This window comes from Pinus tabuliformis, chromosome 7 (genome assembly GCF_031772625.1).
Source record: "Pinus tabuliformis cultivar Carrire ecotype Pingquan chromosome 7, CPIR1, whole genome shotgun sequence".
Lineage (NCBI taxonomy): Eukaryota > Viridiplantae > Streptophyta > Pinopsida > Pinales > Pinaceae > Pinus > Pinus tabuliformis.
Window position 1 is genome coordinate 259646359 of NC_142293.1, and position 26956 is coordinate 259673314.

At 35.6% G+C, this 26956-nt stretch overlaps 1 protein-coding gene across 3 annotated transcripts; it reads right to left on the reverse strand.

Annotated features, from left to right (window-relative positions):
• Positions 1-396: 396 nt before the first annotated feature.
• Positions 397-4079, reverse strand: LOC149246833 (protein SCARECROW-like). 3 transcript variants are annotated; one of them, XR_016266561.1, is made up of 4 exons: positions 3213-4079; positions 1448-3047; positions 857-942; positions 397-770 (listed from the first exon to the last, which is right to left on the reverse strand). XR_016266561.1 is itself a non-coding variant. In XM_089458035.1 (3 exons), exons 2-3 carry the CDS (start codon positions 2982-2984, stop codon positions 923-925), a joined length of 1557 nt encoding a protein of 518 aa, XP_089314161.1. In that variant the 5' UTR covers positions 2985-3047; positions 3213-4079; the 3' UTR covers positions 397-922. The 3 variants fall into 3 exon arrangements, 2 of the variants coding, with proteins under 2 accessions (XP_089314161.1, XP_089314160.1); XM_089458035.1 differs by having other exon boundaries at positions 397-942; XM_089458034.1 differs by lacking the exons at positions 397-770; positions 857-942 and having other exon boundaries at positions 1226-3047; positions 3213-4075.
• Between the last annotated feature and the right edge of the window lie 22877 nt (positions 4080-26956).

The following is a 26956-nucleotide window of genomic DNA, read 5'->3' on the forward strand; positions in this document are numbered from 1 at the left end:
CCACTCATGTCAATGCTGCATTTAATAATAAATATATATCAGTGTGTATTAAGATAGATTCTAACTGTATAATAAAATTGAAAGGAGGTTTGTTTCTTCATCTCAGACAAAGGATTCTGTCAGTATGGAACTAGCTGGAACTGTGGGCAAAAATCCAGCTTATGCCTTTAACTTATAAACAAATATTATATTACTTATAATAAAAAATGCACTTTGATGATCACATGGCACTGTTATTTAGATTCTTTTGTGTTAATGTCTGGTTTTTGTTGTGAATATAAAATTTGGGTCAATATTAAGCACTTTGCAGTAAGTTAATCATTAATTATTGATTACTGTTTTCTCATTTAATTAGTGAAATAAAAATAATATTCATTAAACATGTTCATGAGCAATAGCCCAATAATTAACTTACTACATGGTGATTAATATTTTCCCAAATACAATACATAAACACATCAAATCATCACATCGAAGAAAATATTGGCAGTGCCATGTGATGATAAAACCTGTAAGGAACGATCATCACATCGAAGAAAATATTGGCAGTGCCATGTGATGATAAAAGCTGTAAGGAACGATTTCTTCATCAATCCAGTTCGAGCGCCCCACAATGGAAGCAATATTGTCACTAGTTGATTTCATAAAACCTAACAGTATTCATGGCCAACCTTTGTTCTATTCGACACCATTAGGGTTTCATGCCAGCTTGCATCATCTTGCAAGAATCTCTTGGGCAACTTGCCAGATGACTCAGGATCCATAACCATCTGTAACAGGTTTCGTGCCTCAGGTACAAGTAAAAGAAACAAAAACAGTGAAAAAAAGCACTGTACAATGGCCAGCCATATCTCACTTTCTTGCTGCATGCAGGATGGGAGTACCGATCTGAATTGTTTCTTTGTGTACTGAAAAGAGAACTTCAGAACAGGCTTTGCCTAACTGTAATCATTGCAGTTCAATTACGTTTACAACATGCTCAATAGGGTTTAAAATAACATGATTTACAGTACGTTGCTTCTTGTGTAACCCTAACAAAATTACATTACTTCTTGTGTAACCCTAAGAAAATCTCAATGTTTATATTTGCAGGCGTGAAAACACTGGTTTTTTTTTGATCTCTCAGATCAGTAGTTGAGATGCAAACAACGTAAAGCACAAAGATTATTGTAAAATGCAGATGATATTGCAAGCAATTTCAATTTGAATCATCGACAGAAAAGAATGAATAAATAAATAAACAATACTATATCTTTCTCCAAATTCATATTCATGATGATATTCATAATGTACTTCAGATTCAACTCTGGAGAACTATAATTTTAGGTTTAGAGGGTATGATGAGCAGGTCTCCAGGCCGAAGCAGTTAATAAGCAAATATCTTTCCATCCAATTCTTAAAGTCCCTGATTCCTCCACGAGAGTGTAGCCTTTGCAAGGAAACATACCCAGGAGAAGTGTGGCTTGTGCTGCTGCATTTCCAGCAAGAGAAAGCTTGCTGAACCCAGCTTGTTGCAGCTGGTCTCTCCAGTTGTGGAATCTTGCTTCACCAGTTCTTGCAGGCCCACCAACTGCCAGAATATTCTTGATCTCGCATGAAAGCAGTTGTTGTTCCACAACATGCCTCTCATGGCTATCCTCAGGATAAGCTGCACCTAGAGAATCAAACACAGCAGAATAATAATGTATTCCCTCCACAAATCTGTTTAAAAAAGACCCAACATGGCTCAGATCTTGTTCTACCATTGTGATAACCTTTGGACAAAGCCTCCTTAGAAGGCATAATGTACTGATATCAGAGCCTGTGACATCATATAGAGAATGCTGTAACCAATGCACAGCCAATGCATCCCCTTTTCTGACCTTAAGCCTCTCTAAATTTTCATTAATATTCCCAGCCTTGTCTGAAACAGCATGAAATTCAAAAGGAATACCCAATGTCTCAGCAAAGTTTGAGAGCCTCTTGCCAGTTGCCTCCAATGCTTCCATGGAGGTTCCCAGGCCTGTAATTCTCACATAAGGAGGACTGCCTGGTCTGGAGGCCAATATGTGAAACAAGCCCGGCCATTGCAGACCTTGCATTATGTCAAGATCAATGATGTGCACACTATTTTCACCTTGGAATACTTGTTGGATTGCCTGATTTGCAGTGAAATGAGAAAACTTCACAAATGGGCTGATACCATTATATACTTGGAATGCTGATACAATACTTTGGTTCCGTGATTCATTCATGATAGGAGAGTAGATTCCTAAGTATGAGCTGATCAACCGACATGATAAGGCCTCAGCAAAGTATGAAGCCACACGGTGAACTGAACTCCCATAAGGTGAAGAAAGCTCATAAATATAGGGCAGGATACTGTTTGCCTCTTCATGATTGTCCTCTGAAACAGCCTCTGCACACTGTAGAAGAAGAGCTAGAAGATGCAATCCTTCTTCTTCAGAACAAGAAGTTGTAGTTGGACTATTAATATTCCTTAATGTTCCTGAAGCTTCCTTCCCTGCTACATCTGATTCATTGAATCTCTCATCCTCCCTTCTTACCAGAGTTTCTTGCATTTTGCTAAATTGATGATGCAATGGCAATGATGGCATATTTAGTCTCTGTTCTTCTGTTGAATGTTCCTTCTCCTTATAGCTATTCTCAAAGTTGTGCTTCAATGGAACTCTAGTTTTAGATTGAGTTATTAATCTATTGTTTTTGTCAAATATTTGTGTGTTATGATTTGGAAGAACACTAAATTGTGTGAAGTAGAGAAGTCTGGATTCAACTGCAGATTTTATAAAAGGGTTACTGCAACAGTAAATACTGCTATGCAAGTATTTAAGAATCTGGTAGACTGGTACGTTAGGAGAGCTCTTCCTGAGGTGATTTATCATTTCTTCTACCCAGAGATGAGATGCATCCTCATCCATGGTTTGCAATGATGGTCCAATATTTCTATCCCATCCTGCTATTGCCTCCTCCTCATTATGCTGCATCCCTCAATTTTCCCATCCATGGTGGTAATCATAACTTTCTCCATCAGCTACACAATAGGTATTCTGTAATGACAAAGTAGATGAGGATTGAAAGATTGGAGAGTTTGTGTTTAGACTAGAAGAATAATACAAGTGGGGACTACCGCTATGGCAAGATTCAACAGATGATGGTGCAGATCCATGAGATGAAACCGTACGTGTTGCAGAAGGTTCAGTTGTTTTGCATACCTTGTTAATCATGCTGTGAATTAGCGTTCTGCTGTCCTTTGGAATATCAATCCATTCTCCAATCTGGCAGCTAACATGAAATGAACTGGGTTGTAAAGCAGCCCCACAGTGACAGATCCTGCCATTGATTTCTACTTTGTCCAAGTTCTAAAATGGTATCTGAGCAAGCTGCCACCATTGGTTAAGAGGCTGTGACATTCCAAAGTCCTGAATATCAATCCAAATTTTCAATAAGAAATTCAAGTCTTTTCAGTGTAAAAAAGATTTGGATCTCTGTGAATTTGATCCTGTGTAAACATGAATATAACTTCCTGTGCACCAAGGAATTCTTCTATTTCTACCTAGCCAAACGCTAGAAAATTTCAATAGTATATTAGCAATACAGTGCTTCCAGATCCCTGCAAGCTAGTAACTTTTTTATATTGGGCAATCCATTGCTTCCAGATCTCTGCAAGTCAATAACTTTAGTATATTGGGCAATCCATTGCTTCCAGATCTCTGCAAGTTAGTAACTTTAGCACACAATTTCCACTGGTTTGAATTCCTTTCTTGACAATATTGATCCATGGCCACAACAGTCCCTCTCATCTTTACACAAATGTCAGGCCACCAGCAGCCACACACACAATTCACATCCAATCCAACCTCTTCCACAATCCTATCCATCACATCTGGTAATTTGACTGTAATTGCCGCCACGATGTAAAAATATCATTCTATTTTCCAATGACTGAATATTATGGGCAGTTTCCAAGAAATCGGAGCGACGAGAGATCCAATACGAGACCCGAGGACCTGACCCGTGAGATGGCAGACTCGGTTTTGTCTTGTCCATGGTATGGTATAGATTCCTGACAGATCTTTTATTGAGACTTGGTCCTGTCTGACTGCTGTATAAAGTGAGAATGGCCGTATTAGGAAGATAATCTCTGAACTTGACATGCACAATTCATAGTTGGAATCAGGTCCGTCCGGGGGACCATAATGTGCTCTCCATTTTCAACATTATGATTGTATTTAGGTTTCCATGCAATAAGATTATGCAATAACATTATTGTATGGATTAGGCTAAGTTGTTGAATGCATATAGATATAATAAGTTTGGTTTATGGATGAGGTTAAGATGTTTATTGAGGTTTATTGCATGGATAAGATTAAGTTGTTGAATGATGGGACTTTAAGAAAGAGGGTCATTATTTTTTTCCTATTGTAAATGAAATTTGTTGGTTTTTTTTAATCGATAGTGTTAATTTTATGTCAATATTATTTTTAAATTTTATCTTAAATTTTATTTTGTTAAGAGAAGTTGAAGATGAGAATTATTTTAGGGGAATTAAACTATTTCAAAAGATAGCATTTCACTAGTGACCAAATTATTCTTCCATTCAATAGTAAGAATAACCTTGATCTCAGTTCAACCTCTATGTGAGAGAGATGATTAACTTCCACTAAGACCAATATTGTTTATCTACCTTATGAAGGTATGAAATTTATCTAAATTCTTTATAATATTATGTATATGCTTGAAGAGAAGTGAGAGAAGCATTCTTATATCACCATAGTTGTGTTCAAGAAGGTTGGTAGTGTGACACTTAATTTGAAAATTAGAATGGATTTGACTATAAGTTGGACAATCTAAGAGTGTTTTTTTATCTTCAACCCTCTTAATATCTTAGAGATGACACACTCTCTCTTCCCATGGTGGTTTGGGAGTAGACAAATGCACTATTTCATCATGAAGCTCATGTGAATGAGTTCTTATTTTAGCATTGTTTAGTTTCTTTTTATCTAGATGATCTCCTCCTTTATCTCCCGATAGTCTAGCCAAAATTATATAGCTTCAATGTTATATAACTTCTTTTTCTACAGGATATACCTAAACATAATCATACTTTCAATAAGAAAAAAGCTAATATATCTATATCTATATAATTAATTTTATATTACTTATTATATTTGAGAATAAAATTACATATACATAATTAAAAAAAAATGTTTTCAATCAATTTTATGTTTTGAAATTTGTTTAATTAAAAATATAAAATCATAAATTTTACCAATTTTATGTTTCAATTTTTTTAATTAAAAATTTAAAATTAGTTCAAATTACATTATAATGCACTTAGATATTTATAATATGGGTAGCCCTTTTCAAGTGTATGCCTCCCACTATATATTATGTATTATCCATTAAAATGAAAATAAATATCTCTAAATTTTAATAATAATAGAGAATTTAGTATGTTAATATTTTTTATTAGTAATTTTAAAAATATAAATTAAAATTTTTGAAATTACATTACATTTTTAATGTACCGTTGTATATAATAATTATAAAATAAAATAAAATAACTATATATTTAATAAAAAGATATTATGAATTTTGTGTTTTGAATTTTTTTCAAATTAAAAATATAAAATTATAAATTTAAATGGTTCAAATTACATGTACTTGATATTTATAATATTTATGAGACTTTTCAAGTTTATATTTTCTACTTTATATTAAATATTATCCATCAAAATAAAAATAAATATCTACATATTTAAATAATTGTATGGAGAGATTTTAGCCCAACATGAATGATTGTATGGAGAGACTTTAGCCCAACATGAATGAGATGTTGTAAGGTTATGTTATGTTATTTAAACATCTTAATTCAGTCAAACTACATAAATATAGAATAAAATAAAGTTAAGAATTATAAGTATTAATAATTAAATCATTCTAGATCCATCTTAACTCTAGTTTTAGAGAGCTTATAGAGAGATCAAAATTCTCAAGGTGCAAACTTTTCCTCTAGATCCATCTTAACTCTAGATTTAGCGAGAGTAGAGAGGGATTAAATTTCTCAAGGTTCAAACTTTTCCTCAAGTTTTACAACAACAACAAAAAGAAAATTCAACCCTATAGACATTTGATAGAGCTAAAGTTAAAATGGTCATAAAATAATAATAATAATAATAAAATTGTGTTTTAATATTTTTTATTAGTAACCTTAAAGTTATAAACTTAGATTATTGATATTATGTCACAATTTCAATGCACTTGTATTTGTGGGTCTCTCCAAATTTACACCATTCACTTTATATTGGGTATCACTTTTAAAATGAGAAAAAGTATGCATAAAGTATCCACGCATTTTCAAAAAATCCATGTGTTAGAAGAAAAATAATTTAAATTTATTTTGTATTTGATATTTTTTTCTTAATTGGAATTTTACAAACTTATAAATTTAAATTTTGTGTTGTAGTACTTCATTTTAGAAAGCAAACGTTCATAATAGGAATTTATATTATTGATCTTTCTTCTAGAATTACTATGTAGAATGTAGGAAAAAAAAAAGAAAAAAAAGAACAACAATACTTTTTCTTAATCGTAATTTTGAAATTATCTTGGATGGGGTGTTTTTAAAGAAAAAGGGGGACAAGGTACCACTACCCTTCTTGACCAAGTGGTTGGGGATGTGGTAGCGTGATCCCACAATATAATAAATGACTATCAAGATGTTAACACCTCACATGAGTTGAAGAGTACATTGGATCCTCGATCCCAAGACCATGCATCAAAGACACCTTCAAGAGAAGTTTCTCTGCCTAGATGATCACGTCCTCACATGGAAAATTAATAGCACTTGCATTGTTATAAACCTGGCTCTCCTCGTGACATGAGCCTACTTGAATTCCAATACTAAACAATTCACCTTGTGGTCAGTCACACCATCTTTTTCTCCAAGATCTCTCGAGAGGGGGGCTCTAGCTTACTCATTTTAGTGAAACTTGATCAAGCCTTGTCATAAATTCCATTTTCATCCGTAATAGCTAGAGTCTCTCTCACATTATTCGACATCCTTGGTATTACATGTAGAAATTATGGTGTAGATTTGCAATTGCTTATGAATTTTTAATCAAAATCACAAGACACAAACCTACTCTACTACTCTAGAGACATTAATTCACAATTTAGAACAAAAATATGAGACATGCAATAAGAAATCACACACATGCAAATAGTATTTTTCTCAGGGAAAGCAAACTGCTAAAAAACCCTAATGTTTTCTTACATCAATATGATGAATATAGATGTATTACAATTTCTTTGCTCAACTTACCATAACTTGCAAGTGCATAACCTATTTCTCTGCTCACTCAGAAGATCTGATCTAGACTTACTCAATTTCAACCTTTATTTGAGCCCCTATTTCCTTGCACAATTCTTGAGGAAATTGGCCCCTATTATTTAGGAATTTCCTCCAAAATGCTTGACCAATTCCTCAAGGTTGATCATCTGACCAATATAATAAAATATACATTCAATCTAGTATATAATTAATTGTACACTACCTTGGAATCTCCACCAAAGCTCAGGAACTCGAATTATCTACATGCATGAGCTAATTTAGTTGCATGCCTGAGTTAACTAGATGATCTCTAAGTTAGACTGTTTTCCCACTGCTCAATTGACCATGCACTAGTTCTATTGACTATTGGAACTAGTTTAACTGAGTATAACTGAAACTAACTAAATTCTCCACCTTGGATAACCTTGATTTCGGTTCAACCTATGTGTGTAAGAGAGAGATGATTAACTTCCACTAAGACCAATATGGCTTATCTACCTTATGAAGGTAAGAAATTTATGGAAGTTCTTTAGAATATTATGTATATGCTTGAAGAGAAGTGAGAGAAGCATTCCTAGATCACCATAGCTTTGTTGCCTTAGTAGGCCAAGAAGGTTCATATTGTGACACATAATTTGAAAATTAGAATGGATTTGACTATAAGTTGGACAATCTAAGAGAAAGTGCTTTTTATCTTCAACCCCCTTAATATCTTATATATGCCCCCATGGTGTTTTGGGAGTAGAAAAATGCCCTATTTCATTATAAAGCTCATGTGAATGAGTTCTTATCTTAGCACTGTTTATTTTCTTCTTATCTAGATGATCTCTTCCTTTATCTCTGAATAGTCTAGCCAAGATTATATAACTTCAATGTTATATAACTTCTTTTTATACATGATATACCTAGACATAATCATACTTTCAATAAGAAAAAAGCTATATATATATATATATATATATATATAATCATAATCATAATCTCTATATAATTAATTTTATATGCTTATTATATTTGGGAATAAACTTACATATATAAAATTAAAAAAATGTCTTCAATCAATTTTATGTTTTGAAATTTTTTTAATTAAAAATGTAAAATCATAAATTTAAATGGTTCAAATTATATTATAATGCACTTGATATTTATAATATCGGTGGCCCTTTCCAAGTTTATACCTCCCACTATATATTAAGTATTATCCATTAAAATGAAAATAAATATCTACAAATTTTAATAATAATAAAGAATTTCATATGTTAATATTTTTTATTAGTAATTTTAAAGTTATAAATTACAATTTTTGAAATTATATTACATTTTTCATGTACCACTTTATAGAATATTTATAAAATAAAATAAAAAATTATATATTTAATAAAAAAAATCTTATCAATTTTGTGGTTTGAATTTTTTCCAAATTAAAAATATAAAATTATAAATTTAAATGGTTAAAAGTACATTGTCATGCACTTGATATTTATAATATTCATGGGCCTTTCCAAGTTTACACTTTCTACTTTATATTAAATATTATTGATCAAAATAAAAATAAATATCTACAAAATTAAATAATTGTATGAAGAGATTTTAGCCCAACATGAATGATTGCATGGAGAGACTTTAGCCCAACATGAATGAGATGTTGTAAGGTTATGTTATGTTATTTAAACATCTTAATTCGGTCAAACTACATAAATATAAAATTGAATTAAATTAAGAATTATAATTATTAATAATTAAACCATTCTAGATCCATCTTAACTCTAGATTTAGAGAGCGTAAGAGGGATCAAAATTCTCAAGGTGCAAACTTTTCCTCTAGATCCATCTTAACTCTAGATTTAGCGAGCGTAGAGAGGGATTAAATTTCTCAAGGTGCAAACTTTTCCTCAAGTTTTGCACCAAAAAAAGGAATTTCACTTTGCAAGATTTCAACCCTCTAGACATTTGATAGAGCTAAAGTTAAAATGGTCATAATAATAATAATAATAATTAAAAAAAAAATGTGTTTTAATATTTTTTTATTAGAAACCTTAAAGTTATAAATTTAGATTATTAATATTATATTACAGTTTCAATGCACTTGGTATTTGTGGTCTCTCCAAATTTACACCATTCACTTTATATTGGGTATCACTTTTAAAATGAGAAAAAATATCCATAAAGTATCCACACATTTTCAAAAAAATCCATTTGTTAGAAGAAAAATATTTTAAATTAATTTTGTATTTGATATTTTTTTCTTAATTGGAATTTTATAAACTTATAAATTTAAGTTTTGTGTTGTAGTACTTTTTTTTAGAAAGAAAATGTTCATAGTAGGAATTTATGTTATTGATCTTTCTTCAAAAATTACTATGTAGAATGTAGGAAAAGAAAGAAAAAAAAGATCGACAATACTTTTTCTTAATCATAATTTTGAAATTATCTTGGATGGTTTTTTTTAAAGAAAAGGGGGATGGAGTACCACTGTCTTTCCTGGCTAAGTGGTCAGAGGATGTGGTAGAATGATCCCACAATAGAATAAATGACTATCAAGATGTTAACACCTCACCTGAGTCGAACAATACATTGGATCCTCGATCCCAAGACCATGCATCACAGACGCCTTCAAGAGAAGTTTCTCTGCCTAGACGATCATGTCCTCACATGGGAAATGAACAAAACTTGCATTGTTATAAACCTCGCTCTCCTCGTGGCATCAACCTACCTGAATTCCAATACTAGACAATTCATCGGCAATCACCCCATCCTTTGCCCCAACATCTCTCCACAGGAGGGCTCTAGCTTACTCACTTTAGTCAAACTCGGTCAAGCCCTGTCATAACTTCCATTCTCATCCATGTTAGCTACAGTCTCTATCACAGTATTCGATGTCCTTGGTATTACATGTAGAAATTATGGCATAGATTTGCAATTGCTTATGAATTTTTAATCAAATCACAAGACACAAACCTACTCTGCTGCTCTACGGACATTAATTCATAATTTAGAACAAAAATCTCAGACATGCAATAAGAAATCACACACATGAAAATAATATTTTCCTGAGGAAAGCAAACTGTTAACAAACCCTAATGTTTTCTTGCATTAATATGATGAATAAAGATGTATTACAATTGCTTTTCTCAACTTACCACAACTTGCAATTGCATAACCTATTCATATGATCACTCAGAAGATTTGACCCAGGCTTACTCAATTTCAGCCTCTGTTTGAGCCCCTATTTCCTTGCACAATTCCTAAGGAAATATGCCACTATTATTTAGGAATTTCCTCCAAAATGCTTGCGTAATTCCTGAGGGTTGATCACCTGACCAATACAATAAACTATATACTCAATATAGTATATAATTAATTGTACACTAACTTGGAATCTCCACCAAAGCTGGGGAACTCGAATTCTCTGCATGCATGAGCTAATTTAGTTGCATGCATCAGTTAACTAGATGATCTCTAAGTTAGACTGCTTTCCCACATCTCAATTGACCATGCACTAGTTCCATTGACTGTTGAAACTAGTTTAACTCAGTACAACTGAAACTAACTGAGCTGGATTGCTATAGATTAGTAATCAACACATGCAAACTGAACTCCAACTGATTAACTCAAATTTATTAAGTAAACTAGGTGACACAAACCATGTCACACAAGTTAACTGCATCCAAGTTGTATGTTGATGTGAAATTCGAATTTTCTCAATTTAATCAAGGCAAAATCAAATTGAGACTTTCTTGCTGCATTTTTCAACACTCCCTCTCAGCAAGAAAGGGAGTATCAACCACCCCTATCCTCCACTTGTGGAATGTACTGCATGGAAACCTTCTCACTTTTGTTGCTACTACTACAACATTTGCAACTGAGAAGCATAAAAAAAAATTGAATCAATTGTGTCTACAAATTTCTACTCGGAAAATTGTGTTGTTGTTGGCTTTGCTACTGAGCCACATGCTCTATTGTCAACACTCCTCTTCACTCCTCATTATCTGACTCACACTAAGCTGCTAGCTACTAAATTCTATGGGCCCGTGTAGCAAGGTAATGATCCATGAGGAGAATACCTTAATGGGCTCTGCCCAAAATTTCTACACTTATGGGACTAGGCCTCTACATCGCCCCACCTCACACCTGGAGGTATGCATGCATGTGCTCTCTCTACCCACTTAGCTCGAACTCTTCTCTTACTGGAGGTCTCTGACTGGTTATCTTCATCATCACCACAACATCTCTTATCCCTCCCTTGCTCCTCAAGGTTGTGCATGCATCTTCCTCTAATGTGTAGAGTCTCTCGATCTTGACACCAAATTGCTTGATTTGGCATGAAGAAAGATGCTTGAGGTAGGCCTTCCCATCTCTGAAGACTACCTCATACCCTTTATCTTCAATCCTCAATTTGTTCATGAGATCAAGTTTCCTGGCTTCATTTCTATTTCTGAATATCTTTGTGAGGGTCTTCCACATAACAAAGGGGGTCTCTTTGCCATGTAATTTTGAGACTCTGTGGTCTCCCACACCCTCTAGGATCATCCTCTTGGCTCTAGCTACATCTTTCTTCCACTGAGAAAGGTTTTGGGCATCATATATTTGTGGTTTTGCAACATCTATCTTGATGTATTCTAGCAAGACAGTATCATCCAATACCGCCTCCATGCTATCCTTCCATTTTACAAAATTAGAGGTGCCTACCAAGGCATACTCTAGCCTTAGTCCATTGAAGGCCATCTTCTCAACTCTGAAGGGATCCTGTTGCATTGAACTCCAAATTCAAACCTCCTGAGAAACAACTTCGAAATTCCTACTCTAATGTGATTCCTACTCAGATGCCATGTAGAAATTATGGTGTATATTTGCAATTGCTTATGAAGTTTTAATCAAAATCACAAGACACAAACCTACTCTACTACTATGCGGACATTCATTCACAATTTAGAACAAAAATATCAGACATGCAATAATAAATCACACACATGCAAATAATAATTTTGTCGGGAAAGAAAACTGCTAAAAAACCCCAATGCCTGCTTGCATTAACGTGATGAATAGAGATGTATTACAATTTCTTTGCTCAGTTGAGCACAACCTACAAGTGCATAACCTATTTCTCTGCTCACTAAGAAGCTCTAACCCAGACTTAGTCATTTTTAGCCTCTTCTTGAGCCTCTATTTCCTTGCGCAATTCCTAAGGAAATAGGCCCATATTATTTAGGAATTTCCTCCAAAATGCTTGGGCAATTCCTCACGGTTGATCACCTAACCAATAAAATAAACTATACACTCAATCTAGTATATACTTAATTGTACACTGCCTTGGAATCTCCACCACAACTATGGAACGCAAATTCTCTGCATACATGAGCTAATTGAGTTGCATGCATCAGTTCACTCGATGATCTCTGAGTTAGATTGTTGTCCCACTACTCAACTAACCATGCACTAGTTTTATTGATTGTTGGAACTAGTTTAAATGAGTAAAATTGAAACTAGCTGAACTGGATTGCTATAAATTAGAAATCAACACATGCAAACTGAATTCCAACTCATTAACTCAAATTTACTAAGTAAATTGGGTGACACAAGCCATGTCACACACATTACTGCATCCAAGTTATCTATTGATGTGAAAATTTAAATTTTCTCAATTTAATCAAGACAAAATCAAATTGAGACATTCTTGTTGTGTTTTTCAACATTACACGACTACTTTCCTCTCACCCCTTGGTTTGCAAGCCAAGGTTTGTTGTTTCAATTTCTAGGATTATGTACTATGTATGTAGGTTGGAACATTGGGTTGGGCACAGGTGACAACAACACAGTCGAAACCACCATCCATGGTAGTCAAACTCCTGTAGCAATCTCTAGTCTAACATTTCTAGGCATACACATGTTTTTTCACTTAATTTTTGTCCCTGCATACAAAACTATCGTCCATTCATTCTTAACCCACTCTTTCTCTAATATTCTACTTATTGGGCCCTTCTCATCAATAAAGCTCCACCCCCCTCTCCACCTCTAGTGGCATTCTTGTGCTATCCTCTGCTGCTTAGCCATTGATTGCTCACCTCTTGGTGCCAACCTCCCTTGTTGGTTAACCGTTTGCTTGTATCCATCTTTGTGCCCTCTCTACTCCCTCATGGATGGTTGGTGTGTAGAAATTTTGAATAATTTAACACATATTCAATGGAGATTATCCAGATCATGTACTATTGCGGAAAACATACACAATACATAAGCTCCTCTACGTTGATCATCAATATAGCAGCATCAATAACAATAAAACATCAAGAGCATTCACACATTAACACAGTATGTATCCCGGGGAAAGCATCTCGCTAAAAACCCCAACTATCTGTATATTAATGATTGATTCTATGTAACATTACAAAGTACAATGCTTATCACAAGCAATCCAGTACCTGCTACACACAATATAGCTTAGATCTGATCTCCAAATCTATTCCACTGCTTGCCTGCCTCCACTGCTCAATACCTGCTCAAGAACTGATGAGAATGGTTCACCAAACTCGTTTTTCACCTGCAAAATAGTCACTCACACTTTGTTGGACGTGAGCACAAGCTATAATGTGGGCAAATACGTGAGCAAACTCATTGGCATACTCAATCCCTTGATTGTGCAAGATCTGGTGCACAACTATAGTCACAACTGATAGCAATCTGATTCTCTACCACCTGTCCCTGTTGAACTGAACATGCACTGACATGCAACTGAGTTAACTGATGTATTCATTAGTTGTATTATGAGTTAATAACTTGTGAATTAATTAATAACTAATTCACCCAACTCATCTCTAGTCTATTTGCCAGTTAGACTAAATACAACCAGTTTAACAAAGCTAAACTGAACACAACTCCATCAACTCCACAATCAACTCCACCAAACTCAACTGATTGAGTTCTAACTGAAGTCATGCATGCAACAACTCAACTGACTCATAAGAAAAGCGTATTTCCTTCTGACAGCTGCATGTGCCACCTCTGTAGCAAAAACTGAAGTGCTCCAAGAAAATAAGATTAAGTTTATAGTCCAAATATTATTGTGAGATAATAATATTTGACTTTTCTATTTTTGACAGCCAGTCTAAAAATAGACTTTGATCACTCACACTATGATCACTCACACTTTCATCAAAAATAGAAGTCCATCTATTTTTTCCCAACTTGATCAATCATCCATAAACAACAACCTGCAATCCATAGACATGATCCATATGTCTAAAAATAGACTTGCGCCAAAAATATCCTGCGGGCCCACTTAGTGAAGGCGACTCTTTTCACTAAGCTCCATCATCTTGTTGCGATCTCAACACTCCCTCTCGACAAGATATGGATTATCAGCAACCCTTATCGTGCCTCGGTGGTACTCGAATTTGCTCCTGGTGAGAGCCTTCGTCAGAATATCAGCATCCTGATCCTCCGTTGGAATGTATGAAAGTAACATGATCCTCCACTGCACACAATCTCTGATATGATGGTACCTGATGTCAATATGTTTAGATCTATCATGAAATACAGGATTAGCCGAGAGTTTAATGCAACTCTGGTTATCACAGTAAATCACAGTAGGATCCAAATGAGAACCGAACAAACCAACCAGGATCTTCCTCATCCATATAGCCTTGCATGCAGCCAAACTTGCTGCCATATACTTGGCCTCCGCTGAACTGAGTGCCACGGATCTCTGTTTCCTGCTGTACCAAGAAACTGCTGTCGATCCAATACTGAAGACCCCTCCTGATGTGCTCTTTCTGTCTGTTGGGCTCCCTGCCCAATCTGCATCCGTGAAGCCACATAGCTTCACCTCATCCTCCTGTCTGTACCACAAACCATATCCCGATGTGCCTCTCAAGTAGCGCAATACATGCTTGCCCGCCTTCCAGAAGAGCTTGGTAGGCTTAACCATAGCTTGTGAAAGTTGGTTAACTGCATAGCATATATCAGGTCGTGTATTGACCAAATACATCAGCGACCCCACCAACTGTCGATAAACAGTGGCATCCACTTCTTCTCCCGAAGTGACATCCTCCTTCCTCCAACCTCCAGGAAGAGGAGTATCAACAGGCTTGCAGCCATGCATGTTGAACTTCTCCAGTATCTCCCGAGCATACTTGCCCTGAGAAACAAACAGTCCACCACTGCACTGCCATATTTCCAATCCCTGGAAATAGTGAAGGAGGCCCAAATCCTTCATCTCAAACTCTGTAGCAAGATCCTTCTTGCATGATAGTATCAACAGCTCATCACGCGTTAGAATCAAATCATCAACATACAGTACAATGATAAGCAACTTACCCTCCACCACAATCTGGTATAGGTTCGGATCCGCCTCGCTCTTGGAGAATCCAAGTCCTGTGAAATAGCTGTCTATCCATGTGTACCAAGCACGTGGTGCTTGCTTCAACCCATACAGCGCTCTCTTGAGCCTGCACACATGCGACTCATTGCTGAAGACTTCAAAGCCTTCGGGTTGCTCAATTTACACCTCCTCCTCAATGACTCCGTTGAGGAACGCAGTCTTCACATCCATCTGATGAATGTGCCATCCCATCTGTGCTGAGAGAGCAAGAATCGTTCGTATGGAAGAATACCTTGCGACAGGTGCAAAGGTCTCCTCATAATCGATCCCCTCAATCTGTGAAAAGCCTCGGGCAACAAATCTTACCTTGTACTTCTCCACACTCCCGTCAGCTGCCTGCTTAACTTTGTAGATCCATCTCGAACCCACCACTGATTTCCCTTCCGGTCTAGGAACAATCTCCCATGCACTGTTTCTAACAATAGAATCATACTCTTCCACCATGGCATCTACCCATGCAGGATCCTCCACAGCTTCCTTGAAAGAGGATGGCTCAGTCACAACACACTTGCTCATAAGAGCCATGTATCCAGTGTACCGATCAGGTGACTGTCTCTGCCTGCGTTGGGCTGTAGGTGGTCCTACAACTTTCTCTGCATCTTGAGCCAGTCGCTCAGCTTCTGTCAAGTGCTTTCGCCCTCTGATGGTTGGCGCTGCATGAGTGGTCTCTTCCACTCCATGAACCTCGTCCTGTGGCTGATCCACGTCCTGAAGCTCATCCTTAGGAACTAATAGCTCCTCATCTGCATGCAAGTGTAGCTCCCTCTCAAGCGAACACTTCATGGTTTTCTCCTCTTGAAATTTTATATCCCGTCGCACAACAGTTTTACCACTGTCTGGCAAATACACACGATAGTTGTGGGGCGTATCAGTGTACCCCACAAATATCCCAACCTCTGTGGTCGGCTCCAACTTCTTCCCGGCATCCTTCGTCACATGCATGTAAACGTTAGCACCAAAAATCCTCAAATGAGAAAGATCAGGCTTCTTACCAGAATAAGTCTCCTCAGGTGTACTCATGCCAAGTATCCTATGAGGACAACGGTTCTGCACATAAACTGTTGTATTGCATGCTTCCGCCCACAAGTGAAGGGGTAGGCCCTGATCATGCAACATTGCCCGTGCAGCACCCACAATCGTTCTGTTCTTCCGCTCAGCTACCACGTTCTGTTGTGGGTTATGGGGAGCTATGAGATCTCTACGAATCCCTTCTGTCTTGTAGAAATCCTTGAACTCGTCCGAGATGTATTCACCACCATTATCGCTCCTAAGAGCCTTCACCTTCTTCCCCGACTCCTTCTCGACCAGTGCTTTGAATTCACAGAACTTTGAATATGTCTCGCTCTTCTTCTGCATGAAGAAGATCCAGCACTTACGAGAGAAATCATCAACAAAAATCACATAATACCTGTGTTTTGCTGTCGAAGCAACTGAGAAAGGTCCACACACGTCTGTGTGAATTCTCTCAAGGATCGTCGTGGCGCGACTATCCTTCTCGTGAAAGGTGGCTTTCACAAGCTTCCCCAAAGTACACCCCTTGCACTGATCTGACTGCACAAGTGTGCCTTTAGGAAGCCCTGTAGTGATCTGCTGCAGTATCTTCAAGGTTCCATGGTGAAGGTGACCCAATCTCCTGTGCCACAACTCGCCATCATCCCGACTCACCAATCCTTCTGCCTTGCCTGCCATTGTTGCGCATCCATCTACATGCAACTGATAAAGGTTCCTCACTCGAACCCCTATCTTCCGGGTCTCAGCAGTTGTCTTGCTGCGCAGGAAGGCCTTTCCCTCGCTGAAAACAACATCATACCCCTTGTCTTCTAACATCGCCACTGAGATGAGATTCTTCTTCAATCTTGGAACATGCATGACTTCCTTCAATACAAAGGGTTTACCAGACTCCCTCTCAAAGGAAATGGTACCGATACCGGTCGCACTGTATCTACCATCATCGCCCATCTCGATTTGCACTCCAAGATCTTTGTCCTCCAGATCAGAGAACAAATCTCTATCTCCCGTCATGTGAAAAGACGCACCACTGTCCAAGAACCACACTGATCCCATCACACTTGAAACCAAGCATGAAATCAATGAAAAATCAAGCTCAAACTGAGAAGCTAAGGCCTCTCCCCCTGCAGATCCAGCAGCTTGCTTGTTCTTCTTCTTCTGCGGACAATTTGTGGCATAGTGTCCGTGCTGGTGACAGTGAAAACACTTCACCTTGGACATATCCTGCTTCTTGCCTTTCGCACTAGACTGAGAAGCTTTCTTGCTCTTCCCTTTCTTTGCTTTGGCAGCGAAAGCACAATTCTCTTCATCAGCTCCCTTTGACGAAGATCCGTCCCTGGTACTCCGCCTGATCTCCTCCTGCACAAGATCTGACCATAGTCTTTCCCATCCTGGCAACTTCTCCCGACCATTGACAGAGTCCTGATAGGAATGCCAACTCTTCGGAAGACCAAGGAGAGCCAAGATCACCAAGTCCTCATCATCGACAGTAACCCCCACACTTCCTAGCTCATCTTGACACTGAGTGAACTTCGTGAGATACTTGGGAATACTGTCACCCTTCTCGCATTTGATGTTTCTGAGTTTATCTTTGAGAGCCAGCTTCCTCTTATCGCTCTTGCTTTGGAATAATTCTGTTAATTATTTCCACATCAAATATGGAGTAGCCTTTCCATGGAGGCTGGACACAATGTGATCCTTCACACCCTCCAACAGAATCCTTCGACATTTTGCGGTCTTCTTTTGCCAAACTTCCTCCTCAGCAGCATCAGTAGGCTTTGGGATATCCGTATCTATGAACTCCTTCAGCCCGTTATCATCCAATACTGCCTCCATCCTGTCCTTCCATGCAATATAGTTTGAGTTGCCCTCAAGAGCATACTCCAATCGCAATCCGTTGAAAGACATTGCTGCGTTGTCACCAAGAAAACACTGCTGCAAATTCGAATTCCACCAGCAACCAACTCAACTGCTTCCGATCTAGAATTCGTGAGAACAAAATATTTCTCGTACAGAGATTGACTGTATGGGCTTTTACCGGATATTTCACCTTCCAAAGGAAGGATGAATCCAGAGGCTACCTGGCCCGATTACAGGCCCTGCCTAGAGAAATAGAATGTAAACACTTCCTGAATAGTAGATCTGATGATCAACAGCTCCGATACCATGTAGAAACTTTTTCTACAATTATCTAGCTCCGATACCATGTAGAAATTTTGAATAATTTAACACATATTCAATGGAGATTATCCTGATCATGTACTATTGCGGAAAACATACACAATACATAAGCTCCTCTACGTTGATCATCAATATAGCAGCATCAATAACAATAAAACATCAAGAGCATTCACACATTAACACAGTATGTATCCAGGGGAAAGCATCTCGCTAAAAACCCCAACTATCTGTATATTAATGATTGAGTCCATGTAACATTACAAAGTACAATGCTTATCACAAGCAATCCAGTACCAGCTCCACTTGTTACACACAATACATCTAAGATCTGATCTCCAAATCTATTCCACTGCTTGCCTGCCTCCACTGCTCAATACCTGCTCGAGAACTGATGAGAATGGCTCACCAAACTCGTTTTTCACCTGCAAAATAGTCACTCACACTTTGTTGGACGTGAGCACAAGCTATAATGTGGGCAAATACGTGAGCAAACTCATTGGCATACTCAATCCCTTGATTGTGCAAGATCTGGTGCACAACTATAGTCACAACTGATAGCAATCTGATTCTCTACCACTTGTCCCTGTTGAACTGAACATGCACTGACATGCAACTGAGTTAACTGTTGTATTCATTAGTTGTATTATGAGTTAATAGCTTGTGAATTAATTAATAACTAATTCACCCAACTCATCTCTAGTCTATTTGCCAGTTAGACTAAATACAACCAGTTTAACAAAGCTAAACTGAACACAACTCCATCAACTCCACAATCAACTCCACCAAACTCAACTGATTGAGTTCTAACTGAAGTCATGCATGCAACAACTCAACTGACTCATAAGAAAAGCGTATTTCCTTCTGACAGCTGCATGTGCCACCTCTGTAGCTCAAACTGAAGTGCTCTAAGAGAATAAGATTAAGTTTATAGTCGAAATATTATTGTGAGATAATAATATTTGACTTTTCTATTTTTGACAGCCAGTCTAAAAATAGACTTTGATCACTCACACTTTCATCAAAAATAGAAGTCCATCTATTTTTTCCCAACTTGATCAATCATCCATAAACAACAACCTGCAATCCATAGACATGATCCATATGTCTAAAAATAGACATAGTCTAAAAATAGACTTGCGCCAAAAATAGCCTGCGGGCCCACTTAGTGAAGGCGACTCTTTTCACTAAGCTCCATCATCTTGTTGCAATCTCAACATGGTGACTTTTCACTTTCCCCTCCTCTTCTTTCCCTTTCCTTCTTGCTTACATGTCCCCTCCCCTCCCTTACGCGGCTCTTTCCTCTGCGGTTAATGCCCACCTATCTACCTTTTCTCTTGTCCTTCATAGTATCAGAGTATGGTTCAGAGTCATGCCTCAGCGATGAGCACACGTCAACCTACTATCAGAGGTGTGCCTCTCGAGGACATACATGTGTGCATCAGAGACTTCAGGAATCCATCGATTAGTTTCTGAACCTCACCCTGTGACCTTTCTAGGACGAACTTGCCCACATGGAAAGAGAAGGGGTCTCTCATTAGCAGTATATTTCTGACATAGAAGTTCTAATGGATCTAGTTGATTGAGTTCCCAACGTTAGGCAACACCAAGGATGATTTAATCAATACATGCAACATACCTTTGATTTGTATTGGTATTTGAAGTTTCTTCTAGGCAGAATTTTGTTGGATTGTTTTGAGCACAAGGTTGACATCCCACACTCTTTGGAGCACCTCCATTGGCATCTGAGGAACATCAATTAGTGTATGGGCTGCATTAAGCACCATTGGGGTATTCTTCCAACAATTTCTAGCACACTTGACAACACGAAAGATCCAATTCAGGTGGTTGCTACAAATTCTGACACCTAGGTTTAGTTTTGATATGTTCATGGCTATTTTGTTTTTAAATAAGATAGTTTTATCTCTAGGCCATTATGTCCATTTTTTGGCATATATGTTCGCTACTCATTTTTTGTAAAGCAAGATCTCACTTGCCTCTCTAAAGAGAGTGTAATTATTTCTATGATCTAGCCTCCCTAGTGAAAGACTAACCTAACAAGGCTAGAATATCCATGTAAATCTCAATTTGAAAAGAAATATAATATTTCTCTAAAAAAAATTACAAATTTAAATGATTGGAATTTTAAAGCTATAAATTTAGCTAATTAAAATTATAATATAATTTAATAAAAATTTGAATTTGAAAATCCATTTATAATTATAAAATTTACAAAATTATAACATTTTATTTTATCTTTTCAATTATGAGCATTCATCAAATTATCAAATAACTTAAATGTGTAAAAAAATCTAAAATATTTTTTTTTTAAATATATAAAAATTATTATAATATTATGCTATTTATCTAAATTGATTTATATATTCAAAATTACAATTCCAAGCCCCAAAAAATTATATTATATTTCATTGTAATTAAATTTAAATAATAATTATCACAAAAATCTTAACCATGTAACCTTTGTACTTCTAACATAAATTGCTTTAACCTAGGTACAACTCAAAATCACAAGCTAAGTTTAATATATATCCATAACTGTGAGTTCCTCACAACCACAAACTAAGTTTAACATCCACCTATAATTGTCAATTCCTAACAACCACAAGCTAAGTTTAATGTCAATTCCCATCTTAATATTGTGTGCACTGCATGAGCATGGGTATCCATCTTTATATTGTGTGCACTGCTTCAGCATGTGTGTTTTCCAAGTGGGAACATGGGCCAAGAAAGTCAAAAAAGTTGAAGTGGCGTGGCAGTCGTGAAAAGTGCATTTCTCCTCTGGCTTTCCTTTTTTCGTCGATTTTACTTTTATACGAAAATATAGTTTTATGCCCTTTTTAATGCTTTGTAACCTAAAAGTCCATTTAATGTATATATTATAATAATTTAATAATCTAATTATCACCTGAAATTTGTAAAATAGATTATTTTTAAATTAGAAGATTTATTAGGAGAGAATGTTTTTTTTTAAATCACATTACAAATTTTATTGTGATGTGATTTATTAGAAGTATTCTCTCGTAACATTATGAACATTATGAATTAGAAAAGTTTTATTCCGGAAAAATTCATTGTTTTAATATATATAAAATTTTAATGAAATAAATTTAAATTAAAAAATATTCCAAAAAAATCTATTAGTTCATTTATTTTTAACTCTTTGCAATTTATTAAAGTGTATTTTTATAATGATATTTATATGTACATAAATCATCCTTCATCTTAATGTTGAATAAAAAAAATGATGAAAGTATCACTGAGATTGACATTTTATTAAACATTGTTTATTCGTCGACATTTCGACATTTTATTAAACATTGTTTATTAGTCAAAAGTGACTTTTACCTTCAATCTCTCTATATGAAATTAAACCCTACCAATATACACCTCATAAAGGTGTATATGCATGTATACCTTTATACAAAATTAATAATATGAAAATTGAATAAGTGTGGTCATCCTTTTTTTATATATATATATATATAATTAATTAATTTATTTATGATGTGTGAATAGATTATTTCACTATTTTGAGAAGATTCATTATTTTAATATGTACAAGTATTTTAAATGGAATGAGTTTAAATTCAAAAATAATTTTATTTATTTATTTTTAATTCCTTGCTATTTAGTAAAATTGTATTTATTTTTTTATTATATTTATGTGTATATTTACAATTTTCCTTGATGTTAAACTTGAACGAAAAATGATGAAAGTGTCACTAAGATTGATATCTTATTAGTCAATGTTTATTCCCCACAAGTGGCTCTTACCTTCAACCCCTCCACATGACATTAAACCCCACCAATCTACACCTCATAAGGGTGTGTCTATATGCACAAAATTAGTAGCATGAAAAGCATTGTCATCATTTCAAACTTATATCTATCTATATATATATATATATATATATGATTTTTCATAACTGCTCTTCACAAATTCTAGAATGTCATATAAGAGTAAATTAGAAATCTCCCTTAAGTATGGGATTTTTTTTTTTATAGTTAGCATACTAGGGCAACAACTTATGATCAATCAAACCCTTCCCTAGGGTGTAAATCAAGGCTAACATTCCATATGTGAGTTATTAGAAGTTGGATTAATGCAATTAACCCTAACCCTAGGATACCCTTGGTGGGAGGCATTCCATGAGTTAGTAGTCCAAAGAAAATGACTTCCATAGGGTTAGTTAATCTTTGCTCCATTAACTCATGAGTAGCTTATAGATGTTAAGTTTCATCTATACTATTTTAAGAATACCTAATATTATTTGTTATAAGAGTTTGCTTATACACACACACACTTTTGATACATTAAGGTATTTATAGAGGTACTCAAAAATAGTATTTGTATATATTTTGATACTTTAAGTTACTCATAGAGATATCTAGATGTAGTGTTCTAATCTAGGGGTTTGTAGTGAACAATTATTGGTAATGTCTTTAGGTAGAGCAATAAACAATACTATGCAACAATATATAACACATACATAGAGAAGAGAGAAGAAGACAAGAAAATTAGTGGAAACCCAACAATATGCATTGTATTGATATGTCACAACAACAATTACTACAATCCTTATTGGTCTCTATTACATTATGCACATATTTATACTCAACATTTAGTTACAAGGTAGTTGTAATTATTTAACTACCTTGGTTGATCAACCCAATTATGTGGTTGACCAACCTAGAATTTTTGTTGGATAGTTGATTACTCTTTAACCTTAGTTAGCTATTAAATTTAGTCAACAAAATCAACTAGCCCTCCCAAAATCCATCCCACCTCAAATATTTTCACATCTCAAACATGTGGGAGATGTAGTATTAAAATTACAAAATTTACACAGAGTTTGTTACAAAGTGCTCTTATGAAAAAAATAATGAGTTGAATATTATACGATGAAGTAGTGTTGTTTCTTACTTTAGACATGATTAATATTCATTGGCTTTGGTGTTGTTCGATTTGATGTCTATGCTTGTTTTGATATAGCCTCAGTTGTTATTGGATCAAGTTGTTGTTTTTGCACTAGATGATCAATAAGTTCTTCTACAATTGCTTTAGGCATGTATGGAGAGGTAATTATTTTCCTATCTCTTTGAGCCATTTTGCTTGTCTTTGTACTTTTGACCAATAAAAATCTTATTGCTTTGTTATTGGTGTTGATGTATGCTAACCCTAAGAGGGAAAGTTAGATTTTAAAGCACTTGGAAGAAAATCTAAAACCTTATCTAAGAAAGAGAAGCTAGTGTAGATTCTGGTCCAAGTACTTGACGTTGTCCTACCTTACTAAAGGAAGTTTGATCATTGTGGGTGCCATGCTCTACAAGTAATAATCTAAATGTGTGACACTCATCAAAAGAGTATTTTTCGTACACCTCAAGTGACCTCATTTGATTTAGGAAGTCAAGAATTTTTTTGAATGGAGTTTTTTTTCACTTCAATAACGTCAAGATTACATTTTTCTTCAATCTATTACACTTTATTAATTACTTGATTAAGGTTCTTTGAAACATTCCCAACTTCGATTTGTGATTGCTTACCTTTCTTGAACCATTGGTGATATTGCTAGATAAGTTGTGTTTTAACTTCCTTGGTTGCATTTGATCTTTTTTTAATAAATATTTATGAACTCTAAAGTTGGTTGTTACATTCCTTTTTCTTGTCAAATATTCTACTAAGGCTTGTTGCACCTTCAATTTTCAATAGGTTAATGCAAAATAAGTCATCCAATTTTCAAAACTATGTTCAAGGTTAATGTGTAATACATGGCTACATTCAAATTCTGATGAGTCTCCTTGAATATTTGGTATATTGACTGCAAAATGGATGAATTTTGATCAAGATGCATTTTTTTGTTTTTCTCCTGCATTTGCATATTCTACTGTTGTATTTTTTATTTTCCTATTTTATTAGTTTATTCTTCTTTTATAACTATTGATTTTCCTCTTGCAATTGTAAATTTATATCAAACCAGTTAGTATACCAAGTGATATAGAGAATCAAGTTTATCTATTTGTAAGATTGGGTATCCAACTTGTAGTTTATATTGGTCTAAGTCAATGCATTATTTCCAAATTGATTTTACCTTATTTTATTGAGCAAGAAGTCACTCTTCAACTTTCATTGGCTGATGCCATATTGTAAACAATTCTTCTACAATTTCATTATATACATCCAAAATTTGTGTGTCAAAGGTGAGGGATGGCTAAGAAAATACATGTTTCCAACCTTTTTTCTTATGCATGTCAAAATATAGTCTTAGACCTTGGATTATTTTCACTCTTTTGCACACTTCTTATTCTTCTTAATCTTGTTCTTTGAATTTTATGGTTATTCTGTTGGCATAGGTATTTGTTTCATAGGTTTTGTTAGGTTATTCATTGGTGGAGTAGTTGATGTTGTGGGTGATACCAATATGGTATAATGTTTTCAATTAACTGCTTTATGGGTTGCTTTGTCAGTATCAAGTGGTTGACTTTTCAGTTGACCCCTATTTAATTTGTGTTATAGTCAATTGTTTTTTAGGCTATTGATCCTTACGTTGTGCCACAATCTATTCCATTGGTTGTTCCCCAATCATTTATTTTTCTATTTGATTCCCCATGTGCTAGTCGCTCGACTAGTCAATCAATTGATTAGTAAACTAATATTGAGTGCCCTTGTCATCCATTAACTCTTGTTCTTGCTTTGATAAAGGATTCTCTCTATTACACTTATTATAATTATCATGTTATTCCCAATCCTTATATGAGTAGTGCCCCTCATTTTCGTGGTTAGGGTGCCTCCCTAATCACTATTGTTTTCTTCATCTTTGTGTAATTCTATGTATGATACTAACCATAATGAAAATAGCCGCCCTAGCCATAGCTAACCTCTTTGAAATTGAATGATGATAAATTTTGTTGATTCTTCCTTCCATCCTCCAAAGTCATCAATCTGTGATGCTCCCATGTAATCCATGATTTGTGCCATTTCAAATATTTGGGCTTCTTTCTTCCACTTTATAGCAACAAATCCCTAACCTTTTAAATTTTTCCAATGCTTGTCCCAAGGGATTTTCTCTACTTTTTCTTTGAATCATATTATGCATTTTGAATTCAAGCTCAATAGCATCACTAGATTTTGCTTGATTTTGGGCTTAACTAGGGTTTTTCTAGTTCTCAATTGTCCCGTCATCTATGGCATGCTTGCAGAGTTACCTTGGTCAAATATTTCTTATGGTTTGCAGAGGTAAAGAAATTGAGGTCGGAGGTCTCCATGAAGTTTGCATTGGTTGAAGGATCAAGTTCTTGGTATTCAGATTGATTGTTCTCGAGAGTAAAAATAAAGTCTTAAGTCATATGCAACATCCATATTTATAGGTTTTTGGAGTTGAGGCATTGTCAAATCATGCACATGAACCATAGGTTGGCACACTTCAAAATTTATTGTTTGGGTAAATGATTTTTTACATGGATGAAATGCATGATTAATTAGTGTATGCTAGTCAATTTGGTGTGGTTGGTGATCCAGATTTAAACAGGAACGCAACAAATTACAGAGATAACCATATACACAAAGATGCAGCGGAAATAATACTTCATTTCATTAATGGAAAATACTGAAATATGCTTACAAACAGAAATGGCAATAAACTAGCTAGGGCGATGGTAGCTTATCTCTGAGAAGAGATGTGATGGCTACATGCCTCTGAACTGTGTTACAATGAGGCTCGAAGGCCTATTTATTGTTGAGAAACAATGGACAACCCTTAACATTCCAAAACCTAACCCTAGGAGATGAAACGCCAAACTGTGGGCCCCGTTTGGGTAAATTGGTACCTCAACTTCCCGGGGTCGTAACTTTGGCATACGATCTCTGTTTGACGCGTACAATAGCTCGTTAGAAAGATCTATCCGAGCACTACCACTTTGGGAAGGGCAACATCGGTCCATGGACCCATGTTGCCCCCAGATTTCCCAAAAAACGTCGTTTAGGGTCTCAAAACGGCTCTGGAAGTTCAGGACCCGAAAAACTGCTAAAAATAGTAAGTTGTGCTA